Source organism: Stegostoma tigrinum, chromosome 9 (genome assembly GCF_030684315.1).
Source record: "Stegostoma tigrinum isolate sSteTig4 chromosome 9, sSteTig4.hap1, whole genome shotgun sequence".
Classification (NCBI taxonomy): domain Eukaryota; kingdom Metazoa; phylum Chordata; class Chondrichthyes; order Orectolobiformes; family Stegostomatidae; genus Stegostoma; species Stegostoma tigrinum.
Genome location: NC_081362.1, coordinates 54,479,738 through 54,501,336, shown reverse-complemented (window position 1 = coordinate 54,501,336; position 21,599 = coordinate 54,479,738). Strand labels below are relative to the sequence as shown.

General features: G+C 38.8%; 1 protein-coding gene across 8 annotated transcripts in view; it reads right to left on the bottom strand.

Annotated features, from left to right (window-relative positions):
* lpgat1 (lysophosphatidylglycerol acyltransferase 1) overlaps positions 1-21,599 on the bottom strand; it is a 116,376-nt gene that overhangs the window by 19,694 nt on the left and 75,083 nt on the right. For all 8 annotated transcript variants that reach the window (XM_048536251.2, XM_048536254.2, XM_048536255.2 and 5 more), the window contains exon 7: positions 14,870-14,996. In XM_048536251.2, coding sequence (XP_048392208.1) covers positions 14,870-14,996 — 127 coding nt within the window. The remainder of the gene's footprint in view (positions 1-14,869; positions 14,997-21,599) is intronic.

The following is a 21,599-nucleotide window of genomic DNA, read 5'->3' as shown; positions in this document are numbered from 1 at the left end:
TTTATTGATTCTCACCTTTAGCAGCTCTGATTGGTGGTGATTCAGAACTTCAAAAGAAATTAAACAATATCAGCTCAAGCTGTTGTACCCATTGTTTTAATGCACAGCATTATACTACTGCATTATCAATTAAATATTTAAATAAACCAGAACAGAGTTGTTTGAAAAGAAAATTTCAGTAACATCACATTGTAATGGTGGCGTGTTATCAAAACTAATTTACTCGATAGTCACTCCAGTAATGACATGGATCAGAGCTCAACCTTCTACTTTACCACTGTGGTTTAATCAGGTGATCCAAAATTCAGAAGAAAACAATATCAAGATTAAAACTATAATTTGATTGTCTTGAATGTAGCAAGATGCTCATGCTGGTAACACTAGTTAGAACAAATGCATAAGCACTCACCAACTCCAACTCTAAAATGTAAAGCTATACATTAGGTTTTATCCCCCCTCAGAATTTTTAAAATATAAATGCCTATAATTACCTATCAGGCTCAAAACATTAACTCTGACTTTTTCTCCACAGATGCTGCCAGACCTGCTGAGCTTTTCCAGCAACTTCTGTTTTTGTTTCTGATTTACAGCATCTACAGTTCTTCTGGCTTTGATTTTTGATTGATATGCAATCTGGATTGAACAGGCTTATTGCACAAATGAGAATTAATAATTATTTTGTGCAATGCTAAAATCTGGAGTTAAATTGCTGAACAGTGTATTTTATATAAATCATTGTTCTTAGACAGAAAATCTGAGATTATGGGCTGGATTTGATGCATTTTGTTGCAATGGGAGCCATGGTAGCAGGCCTACTTAATTGTGGGAGAAGCTCTGTGTCAGTTTCCCAGTAACAGAAAACCTCCCCCAGTCAATTTGGACCTTGGAAGGGTCAAACTGACATCCGTTATCTCTGAATCCACAATAATTCAGTGGTGGTTTAAAGATTAAAATGGAGGTCACATGGTGATAACTTGACCACATGCCCCACAAAATATCTTGTCATACATTGACCAGCCTGTTGCACAACATTGCATTTCAGAGGAGTCTGCATTTAGGAGGCAGAAAAGCCATTACAGTCACCATTCATTACACAAGTCTGTGTGAAGGCCAGGGAACAGAAGGAAGGTAAGCATAATATTATGAATGAGATGCAAGGGATCAGTTAATAATATACCTCCAGTGACCTACTTGTTCCCCTTGGCTGAAGTTACACAAAGTCCCTTAGTATTAATGGTTCCTATAATGTCCTTCACCTTTAATCTTGCATTAAAGAACAACAAAGCCACTCAGCCAACTTTTATACTGATTACAATATGGACAGAGAAGCTATGTAAAAATACTCAACCAAAGTGCTATGTACAACAAAATTGACTAGTTTAATATCAAATACGATAACTGTCTTGAATTCATTTCACAGCAAGTGTCAACCCATGAACCTAGTCAGCTTTTACTGAATTGTCTCCAATGCAAGTATATTACTTAAGGATAGGCACCAGCATTGTATGCAACATTCTATGCATGTGGAATAACTCCACAGAGCCTGATAACCTGTCACCAATTCACCATTTACTTACACGTGGAAAGTACTTGACACTGATCCAGCTCCCTCAGAGTATCAGGATGTCATAAAATCCTGTTTTTATCTGTCATCCAGGGCTCCTTATTGGGCCAGATTAACTGCCGCAATCAGGGAACCCATATTCTAATCATACAATGCAGAATACTTAATCCTGAAAGGAAGGCACCCAAGATTTTGACTGGTCTTACTACCTTCTACAGTGCATTGCACTTAAGAGTACTAATTTCTTTTCCAGTCTGTAATGTGGAGGTGGAGTGCTTGGGGTTAAGAAGCCAGAGGTTCTATTAGACTGTATTAAACAGGACAAGAAGAAAGCAACTAATGAAATCGGAAATGGGGTCCCTAATACATAGAGAACTAGTCATACAACAGGCAAGTGTTACTTGAAGCTTTATCTGCCTACTTAACATATAAAGTATATACAATATATCCTGTACTACATTTTCCTAAAGTACAGTAGCCTAGAAAAAGGTGCTAACCTTTTTGGTCATACAATTAAATAAATAGCTAGTTCCATCAGTTCTCATGATTAGCTTATCAAAGTCAATTTGAATAGAAATATTCAGCAAACAGCGCATCAAATGAAGATATATATTACAGTATACTAGATTCTGCCATAATATGAACCTTAATACATAAACTTAAACCATATCATTAAACATACTAAAGCACTTTAGAAATCACATTACTGTGACATGAGATGTGCACCACAAGGTTATAGCAAATGGTACTTCTTCCTGACTTCATATTTAATGAATAATTGTTTTGTTCAGATGAAACCTGAGCAAAGGATGAACTCCATAAATAAGGGAAGAAAAGAAGCACAATCTTACAAAATGCTACATGCCAGAAGTGATTACAAGTCCTTGGCAAAGTCAAGGAAACAATTCAATAGTGGGTCTGCATGATTTTCAGAAAATGCTGACTTATTGCCTGTGTATTCCCAGCATAAAAGGAACTTGCATGACTGGCTTGCTTTTTCTTTTGACTCGTTGTCTTGTAACACAAAGTTTTCTGGGATGGCAAACGACTAAGTCCATTTACTATTTCATTGTAGATTGACGATAAGTGATCACATCCGGAAATAATTACCACACAGGAACACTTTTCAGCCCAATCAGTCATAGACATAGTTATAAAGCATGGAAACAGACCCTTCAGTCCAACTTGTCCATGCCAACCAGATATCCTAAATTAATCTAGTCCTATTTGCCAGCATTTGGCCCAATTCCCTCTAAACCCTTCCTACTCATATACCCATTCCGTTGCCTTTTAAGTGTTGTAATTGTACCAGCCTCCACCACTTCCACTGGCAACTCATTCCATACATGTACCAGTCTGTGTGTGAAAATGTTGCCCCATATGTTAGTCTATGTTGGTGCTTTATACTTTTATAATTGTAGACACCTTTCAACAGCTCCTTTGTTCTAACAAAAGCAATTTGAATTGAAACTTGTGTTGCCTTTTCTCAAAAGAATATTCGTGACTTTGTGCTTTTTAAAACAAAAAAAATTGCCTCAACATTCTTCCAATAGTCTGGAGCCCAAAAGAGCAGATAGCACTCCAAATGTGGATTTACTAAGGTTTTGTTAACATTACATCACTATCTCCTGGCAATACCTCTTGCTAAATAACTAAATATTTGTTAGTTTTTCTGATTAACTTAATCCACTTGATATGCCATGTTTTGAGAGAGGGAACCACAAAATCCTTCATCTGTCTATCATCCAAACTTCTACTTCTAATTGAATCAAAGTGAATACCTCATATTTAGACACTGAATCTCAACAATTTTTTTTTGCCCATCCCACCACCTAATCAATGTCAGAATTATTCATCATGCCTCTTACTGTAGCATAGTTTACAAGTTTATGCACTGCTCCCTTTACTCCATCATTGAACAAAACAATCAGAAATGGTCCCACAACTGAACAACCAGGTATGTTTCTATATACTACCAAGCACTATGGAAAAACTGTATTTAAGTGCTTTTCCATCTTTCCCTCAACCAATTTCAATACAAGTCTTGCAAATAGATTTGAACTCAATCATTCTGTGATGAGTGTTGCCTTTGGGCCACAGGTGGTTCTGCTAAATAGATTCAAATACAGTACCTGTGAAGGGCCAGAAGAATTGAAAACTCAATCCTTTTTCCTGCACAAAACTAAATCTGATCAGCAGAAATACACACGCAAGTTCTAACTGTGTTCAAAAAAGCAAAACTCCAGCTACACAAGCAGGAATACACATTAGATCAAAGGAGGAGTTAATTAGAACACTTTCCTCTAAGCAGCCATTCCTAAAATAAGTTTGCAATTTTAGGTATCCATCACAGACTTTCTATTGGATTTTCCTCCACATACACAGCTACCAGTCATTAACACTGCAGGAGAGATTGCAAGTGCAATATCTCTACTAAATACTGTTACGTGTGCTAAGGAGGAGAGAAAATGATGACAGCTAAAAAAACTATATTGCTATTAAGTATGTTTTTCTTTTCAGGTTTGTACATAACAAAGTAAAAGTTGTTGAATGGTTCCCTTTAAAATTAGGAAATGTGGACGAAAGAAAGCAAGTATGTAGTTTCCTGTAAACTTAAGCTAACAAAACACTATAAATAAGGATAGAAGAATTAGGAGCAGGAGTTGGCAATTTCAGCCCCTCAAGCCTGCTCCTCCATTTGATACAATCATGGCTGATCTCATCTCAGTCTCAACTCCAGTTTCCTGCCCAAACTCCTTCACCAGTCATCCCATTACGAATTAAAAATCTGACCATCTCCTCCTTAAACTTACTCAATATCCTGGTATCCACCATACAATGGGAAACTGAATTCCACAGATTCATGACCCTTTGAGAGAAGCAATTTCTCCTCATCGGTTTTAAATCTGCTACATCTTAACATAATATTATGACCTCACGTTCTAGATTGCCCCACGTGAGGAAATATCCTTTGTCATTCCCACGTGGTATCTTATGTACCTCAATTAGATCTCTTTTCATTCTTCTAGATTCCAGACAGTACAAGTCTAAACAAGTCTCAATTTCTCTTCATAAGACAAATCCTTCATCTCTGGAATTATTTTAGAGAACTTTCTTAAAACTGCCTCCAATTCAACTAAATTCCTCCACAACTAAGAAGCCCAAAATTGTGTGCAAAACTCCAGGCGCACAGTCACTAATACAAAGTACAATCACAGTGACACTTCTCTACATTTTATACTCTATTCTTTTGTAATAAATGCCAAAATTCCATTTGCCTTCCTTATTACCTGCCATACCTGCATACTAGTTTTCTGTGATTCATGCACAAGTCACCAGATCCCTCTACACTGAAGCACTCTGAAGTTTCTTTCTACTTAGATAATAAGTTGTCTTTGTATTGCCCTGACCAAAAAGGATAACCTCACACATATGCATGTTAAACTTGATCTTCTAAATTTCAGCCCATTCACTTAATCTACCCATTTCCATTTGTAAGCTTATCTCTTCATTGCAACTTATTTTCCCACCTAGTTTAGTTTCATCTGCTGTTTGGGCTATATTACTTTCTATCCCTGCATCCAAGTCATTAATAGAGATAATAACTATTTGGGGGCCTGAGAACCAAACTCTGTGGTACCCTACTGGTTACATCTTGCCAACTAGAAAGAGACCCATTTATTCAAACTCTCTCTTTTGATCAGCCAATCATCCAACTCAGCTACTAAATTACCCCTAACCCCATGTGATCTTATCTTGCATAATAATCTTTTGTGCAGCAATATACCAAATGCCTTCTGGACGTCCAGATATATTACATGATCCCCATTATTCATATTGCTTGTTACATCTCCAATAAAAAAAACTCTAGTAATTTAGTCAAACGTGACTAATGCTTCATAAAACCATGCTAACTCCAATGGATTATGCTTTGACTTTCCAAATGTCCTGTTATTATTTCCTTAATAATGGATCTGACAACTTCTAAAGACACATGTTGAACAAACTTCTGTAGATTCCTATTTTCTGCCTCCCTCACATTTTGAATAAGGGTATTAGCTAAGTATTTTTCTAATCCACTGGCACATTTCCCACATCCAGGGAATTTTGGAACAGTATAACCAATGGATCCACTATCATTGCTGCCACTTCCTTTAAAGATTCTAGGACATAGGCCACCAAGCCCTGGAAATTTGTCTGCTTTCAATCCTAATAGATGGCTCAGTACTTCTTCCCTCGTGATAATGATGGTCTCTCTGAAATCAGGTACATGGCCATGAGATTTGTGAAAAATAGTCACTTCAAAATTAGTTTTAGCGCGTTCTTGAAATTAACAATGTAATTAACAGCTGCCATTTTCCGTATACAATCATTATAGCAAATGTTGAGGATGCCAGATGTCTAATGGGTTCCATCGTTTCCTGCTTCCTAAGCAGGAATCTCCCATAAAGAGCTTAGATCTTGTCTCGGGTGATTGGCCTACCTAATCATGAGGAGGAGAGACAAACGGTGCAGACCCAGGATGACCTCTTCTTCTAGCTCAATGAGATTCTGGCATATCTCTGGATGCAGCTATACCTAGTGAGTTGAACATTTGGTGAGCAAAAAGTGGATCTCATCACAGGACCATGAAAGATATGGCATTTTAAAGAAAAAATTGAAACAGTTCAGCCCCCTTAACACAGGAGGGTAATAAAGACACTGTTAACGTTTGAATTAGATAAGATTTTTGAAATAAAAACCCATCTCAAAAGCAGACTTCCAATAGTGTTGTGAGATAACAAAGTGTGGAGCTGGATGAACACAGCAGGCCAAGCAGCATCTTAGGAGCACAAAAGCTGATGTTTCAGGCCTAGACCTTTCATCCGAAAAAGACCCTTTTTCTGATGAAGGGTCTAGGCCCGAAAGATCAGCTTTTGTGCTCCTAAGATGTTGCTTGGCCTGTTGTGTTCATCCGGCTCCACACCTTGTTATCTCGGATTCTCCAGCATCTGCAGTTCCCATTATTTCCAATAGTGTTGTACCTGCCTGCTCTACATTATCGTTTCCCCTCTTACTGAACTTGAAACTAGCAAGGTCAACGCCGGAGACTATTGAAAGTATGACTCTGGCATAAATTCTGGGATTGTGTTCTGAGGGAATTCACTATCTTGTAGTTAATAAAGATGAGAAATGGTGCCTTTATTAAACATCATACATCCAAATTAATCTGCTGCAAATGTCTGAAGCTTCTGTGATGCATTAAATCCAGAATCAATGAAGTGAACAGATGGTGAAACAATCAGCAGTTTAAAAAAAACACAGCCAGCCTATGGGTGAATATGGTCTGCAGTCAGATTTACAGGGAAAATTATTTGTAATCAAGTGCAGTGGTTTCAATTTCATGACAATTTCCTAAACAGCTGTTATGAAATGCTTTAAAACAAATGCATTTTCTCAGACACAAAATACTCCTGATGAAATGTTATACTTACATATTCAAAATTCTGTAAAGTAGCTATCAGCTTTTTAAAGCTTGTCTAAGCACTGTTGCCTGTGGTCCATTGATAGCAATTCCAGTTAGAGGCTCAATTTCATCTTAGTTTTTGCAAAACAGAAGTTAGCACATTTTGTTTTAAAAAAGTTCAAGGGATTTGGTGGTTATTGCCAGAAACAGTAATTTTTTTTGTCCATTTCTGACTGCTTTCAGCAAAGTGGTGGCGAGCTGCATTCTTGAACCACTGCAATCCTTAGGGTGTGGGTATAACCACAGTGCTGTTAGGAAAGGAGTTCTAGGACGGTGACCCAGGTACAGTGAAGGTACGTTGATAATTTCAAGTCAGCATTATAGCTTGGAGGGGAACTAGCAAGTGGTCCCATTCCTCTGCATCCGCTGCCCTTGTCCTTCCAGAAAGGGGAGTTTGCACATTTGGAAAGTGTTATTGAAGGTGCCTGGCCAAATGTTTGCAGTGCATCTTGCAGATGGCTCATACTTGTGCCACTGTGTATCAGTGGTGAAGGGAAAGAATGTTGAAAGCAGTGGGTGGGATGCCAATCAAATGGACTGCTTTGTCCTAGGCAGTATCAAACACTGAGTGCTGTTGGAGTCATACTTGTTCAGACAAGTGGAAGCTATTCCATCAGATCTTGGATGTGCATCTTGTAGATTATGCACAGTGATTGGGAAGACAGGAGGAGAATTGCTCACTACAGAATTCCTAGCCTCTGAACTGTGCTTGTAGCCACAGTATTTATGTGGCTACTGCAGTTCAGTTTCTGGTCAATGGTAACTCCTAGGATGGTGATAGTCGTGGGGGGGGAATTCAGCGACGATGATGATCCCATTGAATGTCAAGTGGAGGTTGTTCTGATTCTCTTTGAGATGGTAGTTGCCTACCACTTGAGTGGCTTGAATGTTACTTGCCACTTGTCAACCCAAACATGGATGTTCTGCAGATTATGCTGTATTTGGATGTGGACTACTTCACTATCTGAGTCATCTCAATGCAACACTCTGCACTCATAGCAAACACCCTCACATAACTTTTGATTTTCTTGCTAAACAAGAAAACTCTTTGCCTTCAAAATATTCAGTGACCTCTGTTCCACCCAACGTCTGACACAGAGTGTTTCATAGGCTCTCAGCCACAAAAAATTCCCTTCTCTACCCTAAAAGCGTGATCCCTAATTGGTCTCACCAATGCCCTGTATAATTGATGAATAACACATTGTTAAGTTCAATTCCACTTGTAATAAAGGTTAGTTTCCATTAACCTTGCTGATTAGGTGGTGGACCAGCATCTTCCTTTATCCTTAAGATATTTCAAACCAGCAGAGTTTCTTTTCCCCCCCAATTTCTGCTGATTGCAGTTTTGCTGGGACTCCTTGATGCCATAGTTGGCCAAATGCTGCCTTGATGCCACCTCGCCTCTGGAGTTCAGCTCTTTTGTAAATGCTTAGTCAAGGCTCAGGTCAGAGGTTGAGTGGCTTTGGCAGAACTCAAAGTGAATATCAGTGAGCTGACTATTTTTGAGCAAGTTTTGCTTGACAGCACTGTCAACCCCGACCATCAGGTTACTGGTATTGAAAACAGACTGTTACAACTTTATCTACCAGTTGGACTTGTCCTGCTTTGTATGGCCAAGATATACCTGACCAATCTTTCATATTTCTGAATAGATGCTTGTTGTAGCTGTAGAGAAACAATTTCACTTTGGGTAAACGTGGTTCTGGAGTTCAGGGATTCCTGACTAACAGCTAGGTTTGTCACCATCACTCTACCCTCATTTACATTTGCAAATGATACTTTTTTAAAATGTTCAGCAAAATCACTGTTGTATATGTCAGATACTGCCTCCAGGACACCTTTGAATGTGGGAACCTATGAAGCTATGTTTATAGGGGTCTATGCAAGATAAGAAGCAGATACGACAGAAGGCAGCAATGTTATTATAACAAAGCTATGTCTTGTCCAGGTCTTGCTACATCTGGACAAGGGCTAATTCGTTATCTGTGGAGTTGCAAATGGAACTGAACAGTGTGCAATCATCAACATTCTCACATCTAACCCTATGCTGGAAGGCAGGTCATTGATGGAACAGCTGCTTGGCCCTTGAACTCCTGCAGCAATACCTTGGCATTCAGAGGATTGACCTCTAACATGAACAAATTCCTTTGTGGCCAGGTATGACTTTGGCTCAAATCTTCTATCCTGATTCCCAGTGGCATGAGTTTTAATAAAGCTCCTTGATGTCACATTTGATCAAACTTCTGACATTGTATCAAAATACAATCTGATTTTCTCCTTCTCTCAAGTACTGGTCAGTCGCTTTCACCACATATGGCACTTAACTACCTTAGCCTGAGCTTTTCTGTGAAAAGTTAAGAGACTGCCAGACAAAGCACTCTTTGTCAGTCAGACATTGCTTTCACTGTTTGAGAAGCAGTTGCCAACTTCTTAGAAAACATTACATTCATCTGATTTGTCCTTCTCCGCTTCCACCTTTCACAATGGATTGGGAACAACTAATGTAGCTCTACCTCCTATTTATCTCTACTTAAGTCACATACCAAATACAGTCCAACTAATGCAACAGCAAAATTCTCAGCATCTACCTTCTCAGCCACATACTCCTACATGGGCCAAATGGGACAGATACCAAGATGCAGTTAGGAGGAGGTGAGACCTCCAATACAGTTTATATATGTTGAACAATGCCTTAACACAAGCATCAACACACATTACTGTAAATATCCACTGCTCCTCCAATGTTGGTTCTACATTTTCCTCTCACCACTCCACTGTCGTTGGCTGTTTGCTCACCACTATATGCCTGGCCTCTGAATTTGTCCACTCCATTTCTTCCTTGCTTACTTCACCACTCTTAAATAACTCAAGGTCCATCTTTCCAGATGTGCATCAGGCTCCCTACCCTGATCCATCAATTTTTCTGATGCCCACTGTGTCCTTTTCCTCCTTACTACGAAGAAATCAGACAGAATCCCGGTGTGCAGAATTATTTCAACGTAACTGAAAATGGTTGCTCATTCTGAACATACAGGCCTATGTTTTGGTCACACTTTCCGGCAAAACCCCAAGAAAAATTCCAAATATCAAACCAAACACAAGTAATTGAGGCCAACCAATATTATACACTGATCAATTATGAAAGGACGTGTACTTAGACTTAAAAATGTTGTCAGGAAAGTTTTAGCAACCCTGATATCTGAAATTACCTACTGCACTAACTTTGTCACTCCCACAATTTCAATCACAATCTGCTCTATCAATTTATACTCACTCAAAGAAAAAGAAAACATACGAAATTATGCATTGTGTAACTTGGATGCAAAATCAATGTTTAAGTTCCATATGTTAATTCAGTACAGGAACAATACTGTCAAGTAATTAATGCAGTTGTTACTGAAACAATTTCTTTACTGATAAAGCAGATTGTTAAATTGTAAAGCTTAAAAGTTCTAGAAAATCTCTTCAGAGTATATCAACCTAATATAATTGTAGATTTAAGTTACCTAGAGAAGAAATAATATCAATTGATAACAACTGTATGGTATCATTTTACATCTTAAAAAGATAAAAGCAAACATGAAACATTCTTTTTCTTTAATTTGTTCGTGGTATGTGGGTGACTGAGACAAAACCAACAGTTATTGCCAAATCCTAACTGCAATCTAAGTTAAGACAAGCTGTCAATCACTGCAGACTGTGGAGGCAGGTATACTAGGCAAGTGAACTACGTCATACAGATGATGGAAAGAATTTGAGAAGAGAGGAGTTACTTGCTTTTGAATAACCAGTTCTGACTTGCTCCTAACCATTGGATTTGTCGCTTGTCCTGTTATGTTTTCTACTTAAGAGTTACCTCTGATGGTCAAGTCATTGAATAACAAGAAGGAAGATGGTTAGACTTGCTATTGCTCAAGATGAACACAGCTCTCCTTTGTGGTGTACATGTTACCTACCACATAATTATCTAGCCGAGAGTTATCCGGATCTTGCTGCAGGAGGAACAGACTGCTTCATTATCTGAGAATCAAAGGTTTGGAGTCAAAAGCATCTATAAACTCTAAAAGTCTGAGTCATGTGTAATCTAGAATGGATTATAGAGAGATGAACGCAAAGCCAATATGAAATGCAGAAGACGACCTAGTGACAAGCAATCTTTGTAATGAGCTTGATACTGAACATTGGAACAGATGTAGGTCATTCAGCCTGTTGAACCTGCTCTACCATTCAATACAATCCTGGTTGATAATCCACTTCAGTGCCCTTTTCCATCATTACATCCATGTCCCTTTATATCAGTAGTATTTAAAAATCTATTAAGCTCTACTTTACACGTTCTCATTGACCAAGGTTCCTCAGCCTTCTGGTGTAGTGAATTCCAAAAGAATCTCAGTACTTCGAGTGAAACAAAATCCTCATTCCCTTCCAAGGCAATTTCCCCCTTATTTTGAAATGGCATTCCTTGGTTCTAGATTCCCAGCCGGAGAAACATCATACCAATACATATACAATCTGTTCCTTTAAAGATTTTATAGATTTCAATGAGATCACTTATTCTTTGAAACTCCAGAGAAATTAGGCCCAGGTTCTTGAATTTCACTTCTTAGGATAATCCCACCATCCCGGGAACAAGTCCATAAGACCGTAAGAAATACGAACATGAGTAGGCCATTTGGCCCATTGAGCCTGCACTGCCATTCAACAGGATCATGGCCGATCTGACATTCCTCACACATGATTTCCTGCCAGTTCCTCATAACTTTGGATTCCCCTACTGATCAAGAATCTATCTTGACTGTAAATACACAAGCAGTCAACTCCCCACAGCTCTGTGGCAAAAAAATTCCCAAGACACTCAACCCATGGACAGAAGAAATTCCTCTTCATTTCAGTCTTAAATTGACAGTCCTTTATTCTGAGACTATGACCTCTAATGCTAGACTCACCCATGAGGGAAACATCCTCTCAGCATTTATCCTGTTAAGCCCTTTAAGGATCCTTTGCTTTTATGAAATCACTTCTCATCTTTGTAAACTCCATTGAATACAGACCCAACCTGCTCAGCCTTTGCACATAAGACAATCCTTCCATACCAGAGATCACCCCAGTGAAATTCTCTGAACTGCCACCAGTGAATGATATCTTTGCTATAATAAATGGACTGAAACTGCTCACAGTACTCCAGATGTAGTCTCACCTTGTACAGGCACTGTAAGATAAGGGCCAACATTCCATTAACCTACTCGATTATCTTGTTGTACCTGTGAGGTAGCTTGTGTTTTATACATAAACACCCACAAGTTCCATTTGTGTTGCTGCTTTCTGCAGTTTTTCTCCATTTAAATAGCATTCTGTTCTTTTGTTCTCCTTTGAAAACAAACAAGTTCACATTTTCCCACATTATTCTCCATTTACCAACTTTTTGCCCACCTAAGTTATCAATAAATCCCTAAACTTTTTATCCCTCCCACAACCTGACTTTCCACCTACTTTTGTGATGTCTGCAAATTTGGCTATCGTACATTTACTTATTTCATCCGAGTCATTAATATATATTGTAAACAGATGCAGATCCAGCACGGATTCCGGTGGAACCCCACTGATCATGGGTCACAAACCCAAAGAAGAATTCACCGGCTCCTGGCCTTGAGCAGAATCTAACAAATTCTGGAAAATTTCAACCAACACATCCACGATCTCTGTAGCTACCTCTTTTAGGATCCTAGAATGCAAGCCATTATGGTCAGGAGATCTATCGACCTTTAGGTCCATTAGTTTTTCTAACACTACTGGATTGGGTTTTGGACTGTGTTTTCTGGGGTAAAAGGGAACCTGGATGCAGATGCAAAAGCATGAACATTGGAAAGCTCCATGCCTAACCTTCCTCATCAGCTTTGGGAAGTTCAAAGAATAGAAAACCAAGTTATATGTATTATGGCTTGACCCGAGTGCACTGTAAAGTGACGTTGATTGACATGTTCAGAAAATCAATAAAGTAACCATCTAATGTTTGTGGAACGACACATCATGAAAACTACTCAAGTAATCTGGCCAGTTTTGCTATTTTATTTATTCCTTAACTGGTTTGTCTGTCTTTTGTCTGAATTGGGATGAAAACAAAGACTTTGGGATTTATGGAATAGTCCAATTAAAAATTGTTTTGTTGCTTAATTTTTGCTCTGCTAACGTTACTATACCACTAATAAATTACTAAATTTTTTGTTTAAGATAAAAACTGCAGTCCAGAATGTATTGTTCACACACTCTGGGATTTTTTACTCATAAGTCTGGTCAGACACCATTGAGGTCGATTTCGAGAGTCTTTGAAGGTTTTAATTTTACTGCGCTGCAAATACAGAATTAGAAAGGCTGATTTGTGTCAAAACATTATACAATCCTAAATTTCCCTTGTTAGCCACAGCTGACTGCTTTTTTGGGTTTTTGTGCCCTAAAGGAACATAGAATTGCTCTAAACTATGCACTCATTCTTTTAAAAAAAATCATTGCCCATGCACTGTCATATTTTTAATGTATTTATCCAATCTATTTCAATCAATTTGCTCCTCATACATTCACAATTTTCTTTGTTCTAATGTAAAATTCTATATCATATTTTGCTCATTTATCCCCTTGGCAATTCAAGGCTACAGGCCAAGTGTAGGTAAATAGGATTAGGTTAAAGGTCAGGTCTTTCTCACATGTCAATGTAGACTTGATGGGCTGAAGGGCCTCTTCTGCACTGTATGATTTCATTTTCTATAAAGGTTCGTTTGCAACAAAATTATTAATTAGGCCTTTTACATTTCTTAGTACTAGATCTAAAATAGCTTGCACACGGGAATTTTTCTCCGTATACTGCTCTACAAACAATCCCTACACTCTAGAAAGTCATCCACAACATCATACCTGCTCAAGACAACAAAATGTGAGGCTGGATGAACACAGCAGGCCAAGCAGCATCTCAGGAGCACAAAAGCTGACGTTTCGGGCCTAGACCCTTCATCCGAGGATGAAGGGTCTAGGCCCGAAACGTCAGCTTTTGTGCTCCTGAGATGCTGCTTGGCCTGCTGTGTTCATCCAGCCTCACATTTTGTTGTCTTGGATTCTCCAGCATCTGCAGTTCCCATTATCTCTATCATACCTGCTCATTAGGTTTATCCAATCTATACACAGACTGAACTCACCCATGATACCCGTATTACTTGTGCCACATGTTTCTCTAATCTCCTGACTAAAACCATGACCCATACTGACGCAACTATTTGATGGCCTATAAATAACTCCTACCAGTGTTTGCTGCCCCTTAGCTCCATTGTAACAGGTTCCGCATTTTGTTCTTTCGATTGGAGATCTTTCCTCTCTAACATTTTGATCCTATTCTTAATCATTAGCTTGTCACTACCTGCTCTTCCTTTATGCCTGTATTTTCTAATTGTCAAATATTCCTTGGTCACACTGCAGGCATGTTATCAATAATGGTGATTAGATCACACCCAATTTCATCTACTTTGCCTTTAAATAATCTACCTTATTACAAACGCCATGTACACTTTGGTATAGTTCCCTTTACTTTGTCTCTCAATCTTAGTGACAGGTTTGGTCCAAAGAAGAAGAATTAGTAGGGGAGAGAAGGCAATAATTTACAGTGACAAGGGAATGCAATCAAAACAAAATCAGTCCCTCTTGTACTCCACTAAGTACATAATCCCAATGTAAATCAGTTCAGTTTCTCAACTGGCCACTGGTAAAAGAGAGTACATGTATTCAGTTAAAGATTTAACAGAAACAACATGACTTACCTGTAGTGTACATGTGTGACTGTTGGTTCTCTGTAGCCAATTATCCAAGTCTGAATGTCTATTGGCTTTGCTTTGTGATATGCGATGGTAATATCTATAACCCACTGGAGGCCTCTTTGTTTTTCCACTACACAAAACAGATTAAAAAAAAAAATAAGCACTTTCTTTCCTGTACATATGTGGTCCTCGATATAATTACTAAGGGGGGAAAGATGCATGTACACTGTGGATAATTTGTTCTGACCAAAAATAGTCACAGTTCTGTCAAACGGCTGTCATTTGGTGAAATTCAATTGTGTATATAGAGTGTCAACTTGTTCATAATCTCTTACAATTAACACCTTCTTTAAAATTCATAGAATGGTTACAGCACGGGAAGTGCCATTTGACATTGTGCCCATGCCACTTCTCTGTAAGAGCAACTCAGTCCTACACTTGCACTTCCCCTCATCATTACAGCCCATTCAAAAACATGGGCTTTGATTTCATGTAACACTGTAGTCGCTGTACCCCTGCCTAACAAGGTGGATGTGGAAAAGTAGATCAGGAGAATGTCTGCTCCACTGCGGTTCAGGGATCCCATTAAGGGAAGGGAGCATTTCATCTGCCATCAAGGAAGGAAAATCTGTTGGCTTAGCCATTTGGCAGAAGACTTTCCCATTGCTGGTTAACTTGCAGCTTCAACTGGCCCACTGGTGGATTGATCACCTGATATTACTGGAATTGGAAACAAAATGTACTATCCTGGTCTACACTTGACTCCAGACACTTAAGTAATGAGGGAGCAGTGGGGAGGACAGGTCAGATGGGTAAGCAACAGTCAGGCCATTTTATAAGTAAGGCAGGTGGAGAGATCCTGAATTTAGCATTGGAATAGCCTCAGCTTGTCCAGCAGCTATGAGATACTTGTTGCCTGTGTGGATGAGCAAGAGGACTGTAGGAAAGATGGGAAAACTGACCAACCAAACATCGAGAGCAAAAAGAAACACAATAGTGGTCAGGGGATTTGGTGTTTATAGCTTTAGATAGCATCATTTATAGGCAGGATCAAGAGTCCTGCATGGTGTTTTGCTTGCCTAGTTGGGCGATTCATGTCAAGATAAGAGCATGGTGAATCTGTGGAACTTTTGCCATAGAAGGCTGTGGAAGCCAAGTTATTGAGTGTGTTTAAGACAGTGATAGATAGGTTCTTGATAGTAAAGGAATCAAAAGGCGATGGAGAGAAGGCAGGAGAATGAAGTTGAGAAATGTATCAGGCACAAATGAATGGTAGAGCTCACTCAATGGGCCAAACAGTCTAATTCTCTGCCTGTATGTATATTTTATGAGCCACTAACTGCATTATTCTTTGCTCTTTGCCTCTTGCCTTCAAATCCACTGGCTAGGGAGTGTAAAAACCAGACAATCTTTATTCTAGGCTGAAGGCAGTGCAGGTAGGATATTACGAACAAGTTGCCTAGTTGTTTGGTTTTAAGATCATGTTAAATACTTTCAGCACCAAAAGTCTCTTTTTCACTAAGTCATTTTCTGAAGGGTGATATATCTGGTAAAACTTACATTAATTGCCTATACTGAGTTGCCCTGAGAAAATTAGGAGTTTGGATACAACTGACAGGACTGTGAAGCCACTTCAGAGGGTGGTTAAAAGACAACCACATATGCCAGAGTCACATATTGGCCAGACCAAGTAACAGTAACAAGTTTCCTGGTTATCAACCTACAAATCTCATATGTAGGTCACGAGAACAGGACAGTCTCTTGGTCAGCCAAGCCTGTAGAGTGTGTGACGAAAGATATAGTCTCCAGTGACAGGTTAGTGATCTGTTCCAGGAAAACCCCAGCTATAAAAATGGACAGAAACACCTATATTTATATCTCTTGTGTTACTAGGCAAAAGAAGACAAGCACAAAGTTATGATCTGTTGTTTAAAAGAAACCTGGTTCACTATCAGAGATAGTTTAGGAAGAACTGCCGATACTGAAGTCAGAGATAACACGGTGTGGAGCTGGAGGGACACAACAGGCCAGGCAGCATCAGAGGCGCAGAAAAGCACAGGACAGAGGAGAACAGCTTCTCAAGTGCATTCAGAGTTCTCTTGATCTGTGTGTTTTTGGCTCAGTCAGTGAGGAGAGTAAATGATGAAAAATCAAAAATTGACAGACATAACTTTACGAGAACAATGACCTGCCTTTAAAGACAAGGTGATATGTTTCAAAGGCCACTGTTCTCAAGTTGATTGCTTTAGTCTGCAAAAGTAGGAGGTAAACAGAGGAAAAAGCATATCAAATCTTGGACAATAACATGGAAAAAACCACTTTGCTGATTGTACTGTTTTCTGTTAAAGACCAAATAAACTCTCATATTGACTAAAGCTTACTTTTTTTCAGAAAATGCTTGGTCTCACTATTATAAACTGTTTCTGCTACGGATGGCTTTGCACATAGAATTCTATGTTCATAGGAGTTTCTAATTATAAAGATCTTTAAAAATTAATTCCTGGGACATCAATGTCACTGACTAGAGAATTTCTGTCTATCCCCAATTGTCCAGAACGCAGTTAAGAGTCAACTAATTTGCCACACATCTGGAGTCACATGTAGGTCAGGTCAGGTCAGGTCAGGTCAGGTCAGGTCGGATCAGATAAGGATAACTGACTTCCTTCTCTAAAAGGACATTAGTGAAGCAGGTAGGTTTTTATGAGAATCAACAGGTTACATTGTCACCATTAAATCAGATTATTATTCTGGAACTTTTTTTTAACCAAATACTTATTTCTAAAAAATGACAGCTCTGTAGTTTCATGGCTGTTTGTCCTGGTATGAGTATTTCTCATGACAATTGTTTTAATTTAACGCACCAAATTAAATTCCAGCATGGGATTTGAATTCATGTCTCCTGATCACTAGATGAAACCACTGGATTATTCATCCAGTAGTATAATCATAATCCTACTGCACCTAATAATTTGTAACACAGCTATGTGAAAATGAAAACTGATGATGGGTCATAGGACTTAACAAGCAATGAAGTTACAGTAAGTATTTCTAATTTTGATCACCTGTCCACAAATCAGTGTTCATGTTGTGACCCTGACAAGCAGATTCAGAACCTGAAAAGATCTCCAGAAAATGCTCATTATCTAACCAAATGGTGGCATACTCTAATGTCACAGGACTAGAAAAACAGAAGTGCAGGCTGACACTCAGGATTTGAACTTGTTCCCTATCACAGCATTTGGTGGAATTTAATTTCAAATAATAAAATCTGGAACCAAAAACTAGATTCAGTAATAGTGACCATGAAGCAATCACTGATGACTATAAAAATAAAAACCCTGTCTGGTTCACTGATGCCCTTTAGGGAAGGAAACCTGTCATCCTGTCCTAATCTAGCCTACATATGACAGCAGTGTTATTGACTCTTAACTATTCAAAAATTAGGAATGGGCAATAAATGCTGGACTCTCCAATGATGCCAACATCCATAAAAGAATAATGCTTTAACATTTCTAACTTCAACTGTGGGGAACATTTAGATCAACGAAAATATTTGACAAATCCCCAGGGAGGGAAAATACAACAGCAAATATCTAAAATTGTGATCTCATTTTGGAATGTTGTGCTTTATAAATTATCCACAGGTGAAGCTTTTTGAGGATTATTTGAGTCAACTATTTACGTCAGTTTTAACTGCAATAAGCAACAGTTTAATCAGAAATGCATAATCAGTTATGTTCATGTAAACACCAGATAATCACAAAAGGTAGGAAGATGGAGAGATTAGAGATTTGAAAAACTACATTAATTCCGTCCCTTTACAAACATAGGTACAGGCAGTCTCTCAGTGAACTTTTCTGACCTGGAACAGAAAAGCATTTAACATATTTTAAATTAGGATGATTTTCAAAGTGCAAGTAAACTCAAGACAATAATTACTCTCTTCAGATGGATATTGACTATTACTCTTGCTTCAATTTCACATTCATTTGCTATTTAACCCTTCCAATTCTCAGATCATTTGGTTCCAAAGAATTAAAGGTTCAAAAGGAGATTTCTAAAAGCACAAAAGCAAAATACTGTAAATACTGGAGTTATGAAATGAAAACTGAAAATGCTGGAAATAGATTTGGCAGTATCTGTGGAGAGAAAAACATTTAACATTCAGATCAACAACCTTTTATCAGAACAACATCATCTCTCTTATAGATACTGTCAGATATCATCAGATATGCTGAATATTTCCAGTAATTCCTATCTTTACTCTCAGGAATAGAGCTTCCCAGGGCGATTACTTTAAAACCAGTCACACTTAAGAATCTTACACTCTCGTAGTTTGGCTTTCCCAATCAACAGAAGGAAGAACAAAAGAAATTGGTGACATTATCTCTCCCTTCACAAAACTAGTGACACACTGGAGATGTTCATCCATTGGAAAAGGAATAAACATGTTGTAAATCTATGTCACCAAGAGTTTTGAAATTCTACATTGATTAGCCTTACTTGAAAAATACATTTAGTAGGTTTCATGTTTACCTTCAAGAATACATTGAATGGCAATGTAATAGAGCTGGACTAAATCTAATACTTTATATGAAAAATGTCCTCCCCTCATTCTTCTAAACTCCAGTGAATACAGGCCCAGTTGACCCAAATTCTCTTCATACAGCAAACCAGCCTTCCCAGTAATCAAAGATAATAAAGTGTGAAGCTGGATGAACACAGCAGGCCAAGCAGCATCTCAGGAGCACAAAAGCTAACGTTTCGGGCCTAGACCCTTCACCAGAGAGGGCCCTCTCTGGTGAAGGATCTAGGCCCGAAACGTCAGCTTTTGTGCTCCTGAAATGCTGCTTGGCCTGCTGTGTTCATCTAGCTTCACACTTTATTATCTTGGATTCTCCAGCATCTGCAGTTCCCATTATCACATCCCAGTAATCAGTCTGGCGAACCTTCGCTACATCTACTCTATGGTATGCATTTAATTGCTTTGTTAAAGAGACCAAAAAACAGTACACAATACTCCAAGTATCATCTCACTGAGGCAAAGTACAGCTGCAAAGAGTCCTCTTGCTCCTGAATTTAAACTCTTTTGCTATAAAGGCCAAAATGCCACAGGCCTTAACTGCCTGTTGCACCTTCATGCTTGCTTTCAATGCTCACGGTGAAAATTCCAATATTTAAATAATACTACTATTCTGTTTTTCCTACTGAAGTGAGAAACTTCACATTTTTCCACGTTACTCTGCATTTGCTACACATTTTCCCCACTCCCTCAACTTGTCTAAGTCATCCTGATGGCTCTTTACATCTTCTCACCATTCAGGCCTATTTAAATCAGTCATACTGCAGCGAAACAGACCCTTAGGCCCAACTCATCCATGCCAACCAGGTTTCCTAAAGTGAACTAGTCCCATTTGCTTGCATTTGGCCTCTATCCCTCTAAACGTTTCCAATCCATGTACTTGTCCAAATGTCTTTTCAATGTTGTAACTATTCCTGTATTTAACATTTCGTCTGCAACTTGTTCCTTTTATGCACTATCCTCAGTATGAAAAGGTTGCCCCTTGGGTCCCTTTTAAGTCTTTCCCCTCTCACCCTTAAACCTATGTCCTCTAGTTTTGGACTCCCCTACCCTGAGAAAAAGACATTGGCTATTCATCTTATCTATCCCCTTATGATTTCATAAACCTCTATAAAGGTCATCACTTAGCCTCCTACTCTCCAGGGATAAAAGTCGCAGCCTACCCAGCCTCTCATTATAACTCAAACCTTCTCATATCATCCTTGTAAGAGTTTTTTGCAAGCTATCCAATTTAATAATACCCTTCCTACAGTAGGGCAACCAGAATTGTACCAGTGCTCCAAACATGGCCTTACCAATCTCTTGTACAGTCGTTACATTATGTCCTAACTCCTGTATTCAGTGCTCTGACTGAAGGCAAGTGCATCAAATGCCTTCTTTAGCACATTATCTATCCGTTATGCCAGTTTTAAGGAACTATGCAACCTGCACACTTTTGTCGCTCTCCTTGACAACACACCCCAGGACCCTACCGTCAATTGTGCAAGTCTTGTCTATCTGAATTAAACTCCATTTGCCATTCCTCAGCCCACTAGTCCAGTTTCTTAATGATCCCATTGTATTCTTAGATAACCTTCTTCACTATTTACTATGTCAGGAATTATGATTTCATCTGCAAACTTACTAACCATGCCTCCTATATTCACATCCAAATCGTTTATATAAATGACGAACAGCAGATCCAGCACTGATCCTCGTGGCACACTGCTGGTCACAGGCCTTCAGTCTGAACAAAACTCAGTGACTGTCCCTAATCAGTCCTTGTCTCTCCAAATGCATGTAGATCTTCTCTCTCAGAATTCCGTCAACAAAAAAAGGTAACTAGGAGAGAACAGAGCCCCTTAAAGATCAGCAGGGCCGCCCATGTGGGGAACCGCAGGAGATGGGGGAAGATACCAAATCAGTATTTCACATTTGTTTACTGTGGAGGTTATGGAAGATGTAGAACGTGGAGAAATAGATGGCAATATCTTGAAAAATGTCCATATTAGAAAATGGTGGTGCAGGATGTCTTAAAACATAAAGGTGGTTAAATCCCCAGGACTTGACCAGCTGTACCCTAGAACACTATGGGAAGCTAGAGAAATGATCGCTGGGCCCCTTGCTAAGATCTTTGTATCATCAATAGTCACAGATGAGGTGCCGGATAGT